General features: G+C 49.9%; 1 protein-coding gene across 1 annotated transcript; it reads right to left on the bottom strand.

The window, feature by feature from the left end:
• Window positions 1–6,121: 6,121 nt before the first annotated feature.
• Window positions 6,122–9,159, bottom strand: LOC127327074 (disease resistance protein Pik-2). The gene is made up of 2 exons (XM_051353857.2): window positions 8,202–9,159; window positions 6,122–7,852 (listed from the first exon to the last, which is right to left on the bottom strand). Exons 1-2 carry the CDS (start codon window positions 9,035–9,037, stop codon window positions 6,259–6,261), a joined length of 2,430 nt encoding a protein of 809 aa, XP_051209817.1. The 5' UTR covers window positions 9,038–9,159; the 3' UTR covers window positions 6,122–6,258.
• Between the last annotated feature and the right edge of the window lie 4,837 nt (window positions 9,160–13,996).

Raw genomic sequence — 13,996 nt, 5'->3', positions numbered from 1 at the left:
TGTCCTGCAAATGGGTTAAGCCACCAGGTCCGCCCAGGGGGTTTGATTTTGACGTGACCAAAACCGAGCAAATCTTCGATCTCTTGCTCAAGGAGAAGCAGTTGAAGATACCCGAAGGTCTCAAATTCCCCACGGTACAGGAGCTAAACGGAAAGCCATACTGCAAATGGCATAACTCGCTCTCCCATGCCACCAACGACTGCAGGGTGTGGCGTCAGCAGATCCAAATGGCGATAGAACAAGGACGTCTGATTGTCAACCAGTACGCCATGAAGGTCGACACCCACCCCTTTCCCGCCGTTAACATGGTGGAGTACACTTACCCTCAAGGTTGCCAGCCAGGATCCTCGTTCAGTATCAACATGGTAGGACCTGGGCACCACTCTGGCAAGGATGGAGACGAGGGCAGCTGCTCTCGTAGCAAGGACACAGAGAAGGCCGCTCCACGCGATCGGCTCCGTCACGATGGCAAGTGCTACGTCACAGAGGGAGAAGTAAAGAATATAAGATATCAGCGACCTCTCTCTGATCACCTCCTCAACAAGTACGTCAGTCAGTATAGCCAACGCCGACGATCTAGCGACGATGATAATAGAGATCGTCTGGATAGGGACGCCAGGAGACATCGTCGGCATGATCGCGATGAGGAGGAGTACGAGCGCCGTGCCAAAGAAAAATCAAGGGAGCAAAACGACGAAGATAGGCACTGGGACTGCCCCTTTTTCAGACACTGCTGGGATTCAGGAATGAGCCGATTGCCTACAATCGGCAATTGCCCAGAATGCAACCAGAAGAAGAAGGAGGCAGCCAACGTGTCCGTGTTCAAACGTCTAGGGCCTCTCCCACCACAAAGCAAACGCGCTGAGTCCCCTCGGATGGAAGATCTCGAGGATTTGGAAGATGAGGGAGAAGAAGAAGAAGACAGGTACCACCGGCCAAGGTGGTGCCCTGATGGACTCAGCCGTTCCCAAAAGCGTAGGGTTCAGCGATTGCGCGGCTTGGAAGAAGCCGAAAGGTTATATCTCCACACGTTAAGGAAGGCGCGGCCTGATCTGGCCGCGAAGATCCAGCGAACCCTGGATGAAGAGGGTCGACCACGGAAAATGGAGTGGCGCCCCAAGCAAAGGAAAGCCGATGATGAGACATCGGCTGGCACAAACATGGTGTTCGTCCTTCCGACGGAGCTTAGTGCTCCAGGATTACACGAGGCACCCAATGTAGATGACTGCGAGCACATCGACGTGACGAAGGGCAGAGTTAGGCTGGTCTTATCCACTGGCCTGACCGTGTAGCAAGAACGAACCGATGAGCAAACATGGCGAGGCCGATCCTTTGGATCGGCCCCAAAGATCTATGAAGGAACGTTACAATGCCTTCATTGAGCACTTCGATCAATATGGAGGCCGATTCCAGCAATCGGCCAGAATTATCCTCACCACATGTTCTGCTTGGATGCAACGTCGATCTACTGGGCAGCGGTTACGTCGGCGGATGAGAGTCAACACGAATCCTAACGGAGCCGACGTACATATACAGTGCTTTGACTAAACTACAGAGCCGATATCTGCAGTTACCTGACAGATTCGGCTCGGGGGGCACCTAAACCAGATGAACATGTGAACATGTGCAGATGACCATGTGTACAGTGAAACATTGGGGGCCGATTAGAAAAATCGGCCAGTAAAAAAAAAATCAGCATCACGATATACAGCCGATGCACAGCCATCGACTCTAGTACAATTACACAAGACCTACCGGCTATGTGCTCAAGGCTCAGGGAATGTACAATGAGAGCAGCCTCGGCTGCAATGAGCCGACAATCCTTTGCGCCAGTTAAGCTGTTGGTGTTTCATCTACGACATCGGCGTTCAGTGGAAGAAAGCTGATCAATGGGGGCAAGTTTGGCTGACTCTTCATGGTGACTATCTCGGATTACCAGATTACCTGAGATCAAAGCCTTTTTGTTTGACCTGTGCATCCTCGCCGGTATTCTCGCCTTGATTAAGGCTCGGGGGGCAACTAACTTGGTAGATGCTCTGTTTTGGGAGCCGATTGGAGTTGCATCGGCTGACCCTGCATCGTAATCTTCTCCGAAAGCGGTGAGGTGTTGCAGAAGAAGACTGCTAAAGCTACGAAGAGGAGCCGGAAAAGGGAGCCGTCGGCTTTTACGGGGTTTGGACCGTCCTGTTGCTGCAAGAAAAGGAAAGAGACTGGATTCTCAAAATAGCCGATGAATAGTCATCGGCTATGGGATTGCGAAATATTATGGTCAGGTATCAAATCGCAGTCTGAATTTGAGAAGTGCTTGACTGACGGCCTAATCGATATCTGAGTCCGGCTTCATGGGCGTCTAAAGAAAAAGAATCCGATACGTTGCTATCGGTCTTGGTGTGGCAAGCGGGAGAATTGAAATTGGATTAATTGAAAGATAAATTGGAAGAACAATTCTCATTAATTCAAAGGAGCGGCTTTACAGGAAAGAGCCGATGGCTCTCAAAAGGAGGATCTGGTGCCTAGTGCACTGCTACTACTAGTCCTACTCTACTAGTTGTCGCTGTCCTCATCGTCGCCGTCGTCGATGCCGTCGGCGCTGCTCCCAGGAAGCTCCTCGTCGCTGCTGCCCCAGCCCTCGGCTGGAGCTTCTTCTTCCTCGTCATCATCATCATCCTCGCTGTCCGCCCAAGAGAGGAAGCGCTTTGTCGGCGGGTATCCGATGGAGGAGGAGGATTCATCCTCCTCCTCTTCCTCCTCGTCATCATCATCGTCTTCGCTGTCCGCCCAAGCGCGGAATCGCTTGGCCGGCGGATGCTTAGCGGGGGAGGAGGAATCTTCCTCCTTCTTCTCCTCTTCTTCCTTTACTTCTTCTTCTTCCTCCTTCCCGTTGGAGGAGGTGGGTTTCACCCAGGGATGGAGGTCGTCTTCGCTCTCGCTTATCAGCTCCCCTTCGATGAGGAACTTGAGGTCGTCTTCCCCATCGGTCAGAGGCAGGTCGCCATCTGACCCGACGAATGCTTCGGGTGGACCGTCTGGCACATGGTCGAAGTTCCACTCCGGCTCGCTCGAGGAGAAAGACTGGAGGGAGAGGCCGGAGGAGACGGAGGAAGAGGAAGACATTGCTACAGGGAAGGAGGGTTTTTTGGTGCCGATAGCTAGAACAGAGGAAGGAGATGAAGAGGGTTAATCAATCGACACAGTTAAATAATGGGGAGCCCAGTGGAGATTTAATGCCATTGCAGTTTCCGAGGAGATGGAGCCAAAATTGTCAAATCATGCAGAGAAGATGAGAAGGCAAGTCATCATGATGAAGAATACTGCGACGGTTCTGATCTGCCACGACATGACCCTTCGAAGAAAAAGACAGAGTGGTTTTGAAATTATCATTACCAAAACCAGGGGGGCATGTGTTATCACCAGATTTTGGCCAAATCAGGAGATGGGCCGTAAGGGAGATGGGCTTAGAAGATTACATGTGGAAGATCTCTGAAGCGGCCTTGCACGAAAACTTTGGGCTAGTTTGCCCGTGTATCTGTAATATAGTAGATCGCATCTTAGATTAAAAGATAGAGTTTTACCCGTGCACGGTTAGGTGCACGCCTGAATTAGAAAGTCCCCTGGACTATAAATATGTATCTAGGGTTTATGAAATAAACAACAACCAACGTTCACCACAAATCAATCTCGGCGCATCGCCAACTCCTTCGTCTCGAGGGTTTCTACCGGTAAGCATCATGCTGCCTAGATCGCATCTTGCGATCTAGGCATAAGCTTCTTTGTTGTTCATGCGTTGCTCGATCGAAGCCTTTTTGATGGCGAGCAACGTAGTTATCTTAGATGTGTTAGGGTTAGCATTGTTCTTCGTATCATATGCTGTCGTAGTGCAACCCTTGCATATCTAGCCGCCCTTACACCTATCTTAGGTGTAGGGGCGGCACCCCGCTTGATCATTATTTAGTAGATCCGATCCGTTACGGTTGCTCCTTGTTCTTCAAGGATTAGTTTAATATCTGCAATAGTTAGGCCTTACAAAGGGTTGGAGGATCCAGCGACGCGTAGGGTGTCGTTTGCTAGTCCTAGACAGGATGTTCCGAGGATCAACCTCGTGTTGGTTTTTAGGCCTTGTCTAGGACCGGCTTACGATCACCGTACGTGACCGCGAGGCCCAATCGTGAGTAGGATGATCCGATTATGCGGTGAAAACCCTATATCGTCGTAGATCGCTTTTGCTTTATCTTGATCAAGCAGGACCACCATATATTCGTGCACCTCGTACGAATCATGGGTGGATCGGCTCCTTGAGCCGATTCACAGGATAACCTGAGAGCCGATCGAGGCTCGTATTTAATGTTTACGTGTATGCCATGCAGGAAACTAAGCGAGGCATCTCCATCACCTTCCTGACCAGGTATAGGTCAGGTGGCACGCCTGCACCAAAGATCGGACGTGTGTACCAGAGGCTTTGCGGGCCATCGCTCGGAGGGACCAGGGCCAGCCGCAGCCCTAAGTTGTTCCCGGCTCTACTGTGTTGCCCGTCGCTGCTCGCCAGTGGGTTTCTGACCGCAACAGCGTGCGAACGCCGGCGACGCGTGGAGGCTCGGCAGCACCGACGAGACGTCTCGCCTGCCCCTCCGTCGCCATTAAGGCAAAGATGCCGTCGTGTGTCACTGCGCGCGAATAACTTCCGCCGCGAGTTAGGCGACGGTTAGGTCCAAACTTGAATGAGTCGCCGACGCGTCGGGCCCGCGTCGCTTCGCCTCGCTTTTCGTTGTGTCCGGAGTGCCCGATGCGTCCCCTGTGGGACGGGGACGGGCTCGGGGCGCCGGACAACGTATCGGGCCGCGCCGGACAAAAGTTAGCTTTGGGGGACGCGGCTGGAACGGTTTTTTGGTCCGACGCGCCCCAAATAGCTTTAGGAGACGCTTTGGGGGACGCGACCGGAGATGCTCTAAGTATCTAATAGATTGCAAGATGCATAGATGTTTTTATGTTGTTTTTTCACTGGTTAATTCATTTTGCCGTTTTGCGTGACTCGTGAAATATAAACTTTAAATATAAAAAATTGCAATAAATGAAGGTTCTGTGCATCGTTTCGATGCAAAGGTCGATGCAAAGTTCCATTTTTGAAAAAAAATAAGTGCATAAATAATACAACTATATTTCCCTGATTGGCTAGATTTGGATTAATATTGTATAAAATCCCAGTAGATGTAGAAATATGAAATATTTAACCTAAAATTGAAATGCAAACATATTTGTAAATAAGTTTCAGTTTGCATTCAATAAATATAGGCATGAGGTGAGTCATAACACGCTGAGAAGGTAGAAGAGAATCACTCTTCAAAGAAGATGTGCCACACAATATGGGTGAGAAGATGCCAGGTGCATATATAGGTCAGAATCACATCAGTTTTAACACTAAATTCATGTAAGTGAGCTTTAAGAAAGTGAATGTACCTCCCAGCCAACGACCCAGATTTAAATCCGCATGAACGTAGATTTTGGTTCTCATTATTTTAAAAAATCACTATAGAGGCTTCTCCTACCGTATTCTTTTGAAAAAAACAAAGTTCATGTAAGAACAAGCTTTGAAGTCATAAAGTTGGGAAAAATATTCTATATGTAAAAGAAATATAATAGTGCTATATCATTGCTCGCCCACCAAATTTCATGTGTTTGCTGTACTGAAACCATTTATAGACTATCACGCCCTATTTGGATGCAGGTGTTTGGATTTGTGGCATCCATGATGAAAGATATTTAGGTGGATGCTTAGAAAAATAAACTCTAACTAGGCACCTTCCCTGTACAAATAAGCACTGGTGCTTAAGAATTTTTATTTATTTATTTTCATAAGCACTTAACTAAGCAACTTGGTTAATTTGTGCAGCTATGTGCATCTCAGTTATACATAGACCGGATGTAATGATTAAACCTTTTCAGTAATAAAGCATCTGAAAAAGATAAATAAACTTGCATTGTTCATGGCCTTATAGTTTAGTTCAGATTGAAAAGAAGAAGAAAACGAAGTATGTGTAGCAATTAATGTGAAACATGGTAGGAGTACAACGTTAAACCGGACATAAACATAGAAGCAAAGAAGTAAGGAACAAAGGAGACAGCATCATACACTTAATCCGAGGGCATCGCCTGTTATAAGGAAAGTGTTCAAATGAACATCAAATGCGTTCAACTGACGCAGGTAGAAGGTATGTAAAATCCCTCGCGCCTGCACGAGTCAAATGTGCACAATGTTCGAAAACTCTATTGGTCAACATTCACGGTGATCACTTGACAATTAGGGTGGGCAATCTCAGCGACATTTCTTACTGCAGCCACAGCAGCTGCAGCGCCTGCAACATGCTGCGAAAACTCGATTGGCATATGCTTGAGGCTTGACAAATGCTCTATGCCAGACACACCACTTGACTCTTTTGAAGGGCCCTTTTCGAACTTTAGCTCAAGCACTTCAACCTTTGGTAAAGCACCTGCCACAAAGGCCACTGATGGCGAGCTGCACCGAATGGAAAGTTTCGTAAGACTCCGGAGCCCGCCACATTGAAATACGACTTGTTTCTTATCCCCAGGCATCTGAGTAACATCGCAAAATAATTCAAGTTCCCTCAAGCTGGCCATTTCACCTATCTCTTGTATGATATTCACCGTAGCGCTCTTGCCAACATTGCTGCACGACAGTGTCAACACAGACTTCATCTTGCTTATCCCCGTTGGCAACTTGGCATTTCCGGTGAGCAAATGCGTTAAATTTTCGAGGCTGAGAATGCTGAGAGGTAGCTCTTTCACCTTTGTGGTTCTCACATCCAGTGTCTCTAGGCATTTGAGATCCCCAATCTGTGCTGGCAGCTGACTGATATCTGTTCCCTTGAGGTTCAAGTACCTCAGAAGCAGCAATTTGCAGAGACCGTCAAGGCAAAGTGGACCTTCACAGCCTTCAAGGTCCAGAACTCGCAATACACTAAGTTCATTTAGACGAGGTGTGCCACAGGTGTGAGCAAATACGGTGATCGAGCGAGCACGAGATACTTTTGTCCCATCAATTTGTGCCACAGCCTGATCAGATTTACCACTATTCAGCAAGGATAGGCGTCGGACAGTGCGGTTGCCAGGTGGGACATCTTGCTGCTCAGCATGTACCAAGGCAACAAAGTTATCTTCCATGGCCTTGCAAACAATGAACTCGTGTATTACCGGATGAAGAGCACAACTCCTAGGGGTGACATCATGATTCAGCTGTGTTGGCTGGATTAAGTTTCTACCAATGAGGTCATTGATGTAGTTCCTTGCTATTTCCTCTGTGCTTGTACCACGATGTTCGCTGATGAATCCTTCTGCTATCCAACGCCTCACAAGACGTGTTATTTCGATCTCATGGTTCTCAGGAAATATGCTAAGGGACAATAGACATGCTTTGAGATGAGCAGGAAGATCACTGTAGCTAAGTTTGATGACCTGTTTCATCACTTCTAGCTGTGAATTTGCTTGCCATTCCAATCCATACTGCTCAAATTCATCTTTCGTATGTGTCTTGTTGGCTAATATGGCACCCACACTCACTATAGCAAGTGGCAAACCACCACACTTTCTCAAGATCTGAGCTGAAACATCCTTCAAATGGGGAGGACACCCACCGACACTCCCAAAAGTTATTCGGGAAAACAAAGTTTCGGCATCAGCTTCCTCAAGAAGATGTGTCCTGTAAACATGGCCACCGTCCTTTGCAACAGCTTCAATTCTTGTTGTAGTGATAATCCGACTTCCAAGATTGTTCTCTGGAAAACAGCATTTGATTGTCCCCCAAGTTTGAATACTCCATAGATCATCAATCATAACAAGATACCTATTTAATAACAAGAGGGAATGCATCAAAGAGTTTGCAAACACGTCAACCAAGAGGCATCAGGACTAAGTTTCTATCCATGATTGGTGATGTGTATCGGCGAGTGCCACAGATTCAGTGTACTGGAGAAAAAAATGCAGTGTATTTTTATCTAGAAAGATGAATTAACTGCATGGGTTAAACTTAAAGCTCCTGTCAGGACAAAGTATAACAATTGAAGTGGATTAATCCAATTTCTAGCAAATAGAGCACATGTACAGGAATCTAAGTAGAGCACTAAGTCAGTACCTAAATTGCCAGCTTGTAAAAGATTAGCAAACTAATGTGGACAAACAAATTGCACTAATACCTCTTATCTTTAAAATGCTCCCTCAGCCTCCCAATCAATTGAGTTAGATCGGCGGTATCACCTCGTCGTCTGTACTCGCTGTCCACTTGGGATAGCATATCAGTGAGCACCTTGGCAATATCTGAGCTCCGGCCGGCTGACACCGACGCGCGGCACTTGAACCCCGCACCGACCAACCCATACACCTCCCTGCCAAGCGTCGTCTTCCCGGAGCCGGCCATCCCAACGATGGACACCACCTTGAGCCTGTCCGAGCCCGCTCCGGTCAACATCTCCGCCACCTCGCGCCGGGGCCCATCCAGACCCACAAGGCTAGCGCTGTCGGTGTAGAGAGAGATGATCCGAGGATCGAGCGCAGCCGTGTGCCGGGGCCCTGCTGGGATGACCTGCGGGCCGAGGCTGTAGCGCTTCCGCTGCTCGCTCACCTCGACGACGCGCTGCCGGAGTTCCTGCAGTTCGGTGGCGATGACGTGGCGGTCGGGGATGGTCGTGAGCCTGTCGATGCCGCGGCGAATCCACCGGGAGAACCGGGAGGAGGTGGCTAGGTCCGCGTCGTGTCTGCCGGCGTCGACACGGTGGGCGAAGAGGTCCACCCAGTCCTCGATGTCGTAGGCGAGCTCGCGGACTTGGCCGATCCAGTTCTTTGTCTGCACGTCGGGATCGTCGAGGGCCTCGGAGCGGAGGACTGCGGCGTGCATGGTGCTCAGCTCGGCCTGGAAGAAGGTGACGTCCCCACGGACGCCGGAGAGCAGCGCGTACTCCTGCTGCAGCAGCTCGCCGAGCTTGCCTGGCAGCGCGTCCACCATGCCTGAGACCGCGCCCACTGCGATCTCCATCTCGCCGGTTGAAGGGGGCCTTCTCTGGATCTGGATTTGCAGGTGTCGCCGGCGGTGAGGATGGGCGTGGACTGGCAGCCAAGTCTTCGTCGCTGGGTGGTGGCCGGTGGGTGCGCCAATATGTTTGGCTAATTATTCATACTTGAAAGAGTAAAAAATACATGTAGGTACTTAAACTTGTTGGTGGGCTTCAGTTTGGTCATCGTACGCATAAAATACCAAATTACGGTCACTGAAGACACGTCGTGTGCTCATAGAGGGTCACCCATGCTGCTCCGCCGTTGTATTTGTGGACGTGGCAGTAGTGGACCCCGCTTGTCAGCTCTAGTAGGTTCCAGTTTTGCAATAATATTTGCAAAATGGTCTTCAAATAACACTTGTAGGTTCTCGCCCTCCGCATCCGAGCACGTCTCGCGGAGCTGCAGCCCCTGCGTCCCTTGAAAGTGCATAAGTGAACCGGTCGGCATATGCTCCTGGTGGAAGTCAGGCTGCCATTGGTCCATGTGTTTGCTGGGGCCCACACAACAGTTGATCTACTTTTCCAAACCCACGCGCGATACAGATACAATACAGAGGTGGGCCAAATGCAGTTAAGAGAAGAGTGGGGCGGGGGGTCTTCCCCAAATCACGCCATATCTCTCCTCAGTCCTCCACTCCTCCAGAATAACGTCACCAGTAGTAGATGGCCGTCGGGGCGAACAGCGGCGGCGCGAGCGCGAGCGTGAGGAGAGGCTGATGGCGGAGCGCAGCGGCCGTCAGCGGGCGGTCGGCGGAGGAGCGGGCGGACGGCGGAGGCGGACACCGTCGCGAGCGTTCTGCGTGGTGGTGCGCCCATGGCCGTGCCCGCGGTGGTGGTTAGCGTCGGAGGGCGACTCGAGTAGCGGCGCTCGTCGATGCGCGATCCGGTGCGTGGCTCGCGTCGGGGACGTGGCCGTGTCGAGGACAAGGCAACGATGGGGACGGCGCGGCGTCGGGGACAGTGGCGGCGTCTAGCCGGCGTCGGGACGGGTGCGGCGTCGACGACATGTCGGCCTCGAGGACGCGGCGGCATCGGGGACAGGGCGCCGTTTCGGACGGATCGGCGTCGGGGAGATGGCGCCGTCGATCTGGCGTCGGAGACGGGGGCGTCGTCGAGGACATGGCGGCACCGGGGACAGGGCGCCGTCTAGGACGGGTCGACGACGGGGACCTGGCGCCGTCGAGCTGGCGTCGAAGACGTGGCGTCGGGGACAGGGCGCCGTCGACGTGGCGTCGAGGACGGGCGGCGTCGAGGACAGGGCGCCGTCGACGTGGCGTCCAGGACGGGCGACGTCGAGGTTGGGCGGCGCTTGGCGACGGGGAGGATGCCGAGGAAGTGCAGCAGCAGGCGCATGCGGCTGTGCGCGGCGCAGTCGGCCACGACGGCCTTGAACCGCGATGGGGATGGATAGGTGGCAGAGAAGAGGATGCGATGGGGGATGGGGGAGGACCACATATGTATTTTACTGTGGCATAGGTACAGCACACTGCAGCAGTGGGCCCCACGTATATTTTCTGGACCAATCAGAAGCTGAGTTAAGCCAGGTTCACATACCGCCGGGTTCTATTAGTCCACACTCCTGCGTCCCTGCCTTATCTACCCAGTGCGGAGCCATTCATGTTCCTCCGGCTCGCGTGTGTCCGCCCTAGTCCTCCTGGCGCGGCCGCCAGAGGGATGCACCACGGCGGAGGCCGCCCTGCCCCTTACCCAATAGTTGTGGCATAGGATGACACCTCGGTTCGCAGCACATCGGGCAGGTGTGGAGGCTTGCCCCTCGTTCGCGGCGTGGAGGCAAGCAATCGTGTCGTCAATGGCAGGCATCTCCTATGTGACGGGGAGAGGCGACGGCGGGCGTACTTCGGTGGTTGGCATTCCAAGGGGAGTTGCGCACCATCGAGACAGAGATTATGGGGTACATGCCTGAGCACCAGGAAACCGAGGAGTTGTCCCTTAGCGCCGCCACAAGGGAAGCAGCTCGCAGTCGCAGCCACAGCGGAGGGCTTCGTCGCGGGGAGGGATGATACATCTCAAACGTATCTATAAGTTTTGATGATCCATGCTTGTTTTACACCAATTCATATATGTTTTGTTTACACGTCGTTGCACTTTTACATGATTTTCGGCTCTAACCTATTAACAAGATGCCACGATGCAAGTTCCCTGTTTTCTGTTGTTTTTGTATTTCATAAAAGTTGTACAGGAATATTCTCGGAATTGGACGAAAGAAAAGCCGAAGTCAATATTTGACCTAAACGAAGACGAAGTCCAGAGGGGGTCGAAGAGGCGCAGCAGGGCGGCCAGACCACCCCTAGGCGCGGCCTGGACCTGGCCCGCGCCTAGGGTAGGTCGCGCCTAGGGGTGGTCTGGGCCCACCAGGCGCTGCACCGACCTAAATCCTTGATACGTCTCCAACGTATCTATAATTTCCGATGTTCCATGCTTGTTTTATGACAATACCAACATGTTTTGTTCACACTTTATATCATTTTCATGCATTTTCCGGAACTAACCTATTAACAAGATGCCACAGTGCCAGTTCCTGTTTTCTGCTGTTTTTGGTTCCAGAAAGGCTGTTCGGGCAATATTCTCGGAATTGGACGAAATCAACGCCAAACCTCCTATTTTTCCCGGAAGCGTCCAGAACACCGAAGAAGAGTCGGAGAGGGGCCAGGGGGCCACCACACCACATGGCGGCGCGGGCCTGGCCTAGGCCGCGCCGGCCTAGGGTGTGGCGCCCCCAGGTGCCCCCCTGCGCCGCCTCTTCGCCTATAAAAGCCCTTTCGACCTAAAAACGCAGTACCAATTGATGAAACTCCAGAAAGACTCCAGGGGCGCCGCCATCGCGAAACTCCAATTCGGGGGACAGAACTCTCTGTTCGGCACCTGCCGGACGGGGAATTGCCCCGGAGCCATCTCCACCGCCGTCTTCACCGCCATCTTCACCGCCATCGCTGCTTCCATGATGAGGAGGGAGTAATCCACCTCCGAGGCTGAGGGCTCCGCTGTAGCTATGTGGTTCATCTCTCTCCCATGTACCTCAATACAATAATCTCATGAGCTGCTTTACATGATTGAGATTCATATGAGTTTGTATCACAATTTATCTATGTGCTACTCTAGCAAAGTTATTAAAGTAGTTCTATTCCTCCTGCACGTGTGTAAAGGTGACAGAGTGTGCACCGTGTTAGTACTTGGTTTATGCTATGATCATGATCTCTTGTAGATTGCGAAGTTAACTATTGCTATGATAATATTGATGTGATCTATTCCTCCTACATATGCATGAAGGTGACAGTGTGCATGCTATGTTAGTACTTGGTTTAGTCTGTTGATCTATCTTACACTATAAGGTTACTTAAATATGAGCATTATTGTGGAGCTTGTTAACTCCGGCATTGAGGGTTCGTGTAATCCTACGCAATGTGTTCATCATCCAACAAAAGTGTAGAGTATGCATTTATCTATTCTGTTATGTGATCAATGTTGAGAGTGTCCACTAGTGAAAGTGTAATCCCTAGGCCTTGTTCCTAAATACTGCTATCGCTGCTTGTTTACTGTTTTACTGTGTTACTACTGCTGCAATACTACCACCATCAACTACACGCCAGCAAGCTATTTTCTGGCACCGTTGCTACTGCTCATACTTATTTATACCACCTGTATTTCACTATCTCTTCGCCGAACTAGTGCACCTATTAGGTGTGTTGGGGACACAAGAGACTTCTTGCTTTGTGGTTGCAGGGTTGCATGAGAGGGATATCTTTGACCTCTTCCTCCCTGAGTTCGATAAACCTTGGGTGATCCACTTAAGGGAAAACTTGCTGCTGTTCTACAAACCTCTGCTCTTGGAGGCCCAACACTGTCTACAGGAAAGGAGGGGGAACGTAGACATCAAGCACTTTTCTGGCGCCGTTGCCGGGGAGGAAAGGTAAAAGGCACTCATACTTCGGTTCCAGGTAAAGTACTTTTCTGGCGCCATTGTGTTTGTGCTCGAAGCTATTTCCTTTAGATCCTGCAATTGCATCTTTTTGTTTCTTGTTTACACTACTTAGGCATAATGGAAAACAACAAAAAAATTGGTGAGCTTTTTAGTCTTTTTCCTGATTTAGAATTGTTTGATGCGAAAATTAAAAAACCTATGGAACCTTATTTGCATGATAGTAGTGATGTTATTAGCATGAATGCAATTACTGCTAATACTATGGAAAAGTCTAAGCTTGGGGAAGCTAGTTTATATAAAGATAATCTTTTTTGCTCCTCAGCTTTGGAAGAAATATTTTGCTCTGATAATGCTTTATCTCCCATATGCGATGATTCTAATGATGCTTCTGATATTTTAATTCCACCTGCTGAAAGTATTCCGTATAAAATACCTATGAAAATTATTGAACGTGTTATGGACAACCACTATAAAGGGGATGGAACTGTCCATCCTAGAGATCATTTACTGTTTTTGCACGAATTATGCGGGTTATTCAAGTGTGCAGGTATCTCTATGGATGAAGTGAGGAAGAAGCTATTCTCTGTTTCTTGTGCAGTAAAGCGGCGCATTGGTATAAATTGTTGGAGAATAGACATTCTCTTGGTTGGGAGGAAATTGCATCTCTCTTTTATTCTAAATTTTATCCTCCTCATGAAGTGCATATTGATAGGAATTATATTTATAACTTTTATCCTCGTGATGGAGAGAGTATTTCTCAAGCGTGGGGGAGACTAAAGTCACTAATGCTCAAATGTCCCATTCATGAGCTCCCCCGTAATGTTATTGTTAACAATTTTTATGCGAGGCTTTCAGGACAACACAAGGACTATCTGGACGCGTGTTCGGAGGGATCTTTCACAAGCAAGGAGGTTGAAGCTAGGTGGGATCTTCTTGATCGGATTGAGGACAACGCTGAAGGATGGGAGAACGACAAAGGTAAAGAGTCAGGTATAAATTA

Source organism: Lolium perenne, chromosome 3 (genome assembly GCF_019359855.2).
Source record: "Lolium perenne isolate Kyuss_39 chromosome 3, Kyuss_2.0, whole genome shotgun sequence".
Classification (NCBI taxonomy): domain Eukaryota; kingdom Viridiplantae; phylum Streptophyta; class Magnoliopsida; order Poales; family Poaceae; genus Lolium; species Lolium perenne.
The sequence above is the reverse complement of the archived record's forward strand: the minus strand, read 5'-3'. Positions and strand labels throughout refer to the sequence as shown.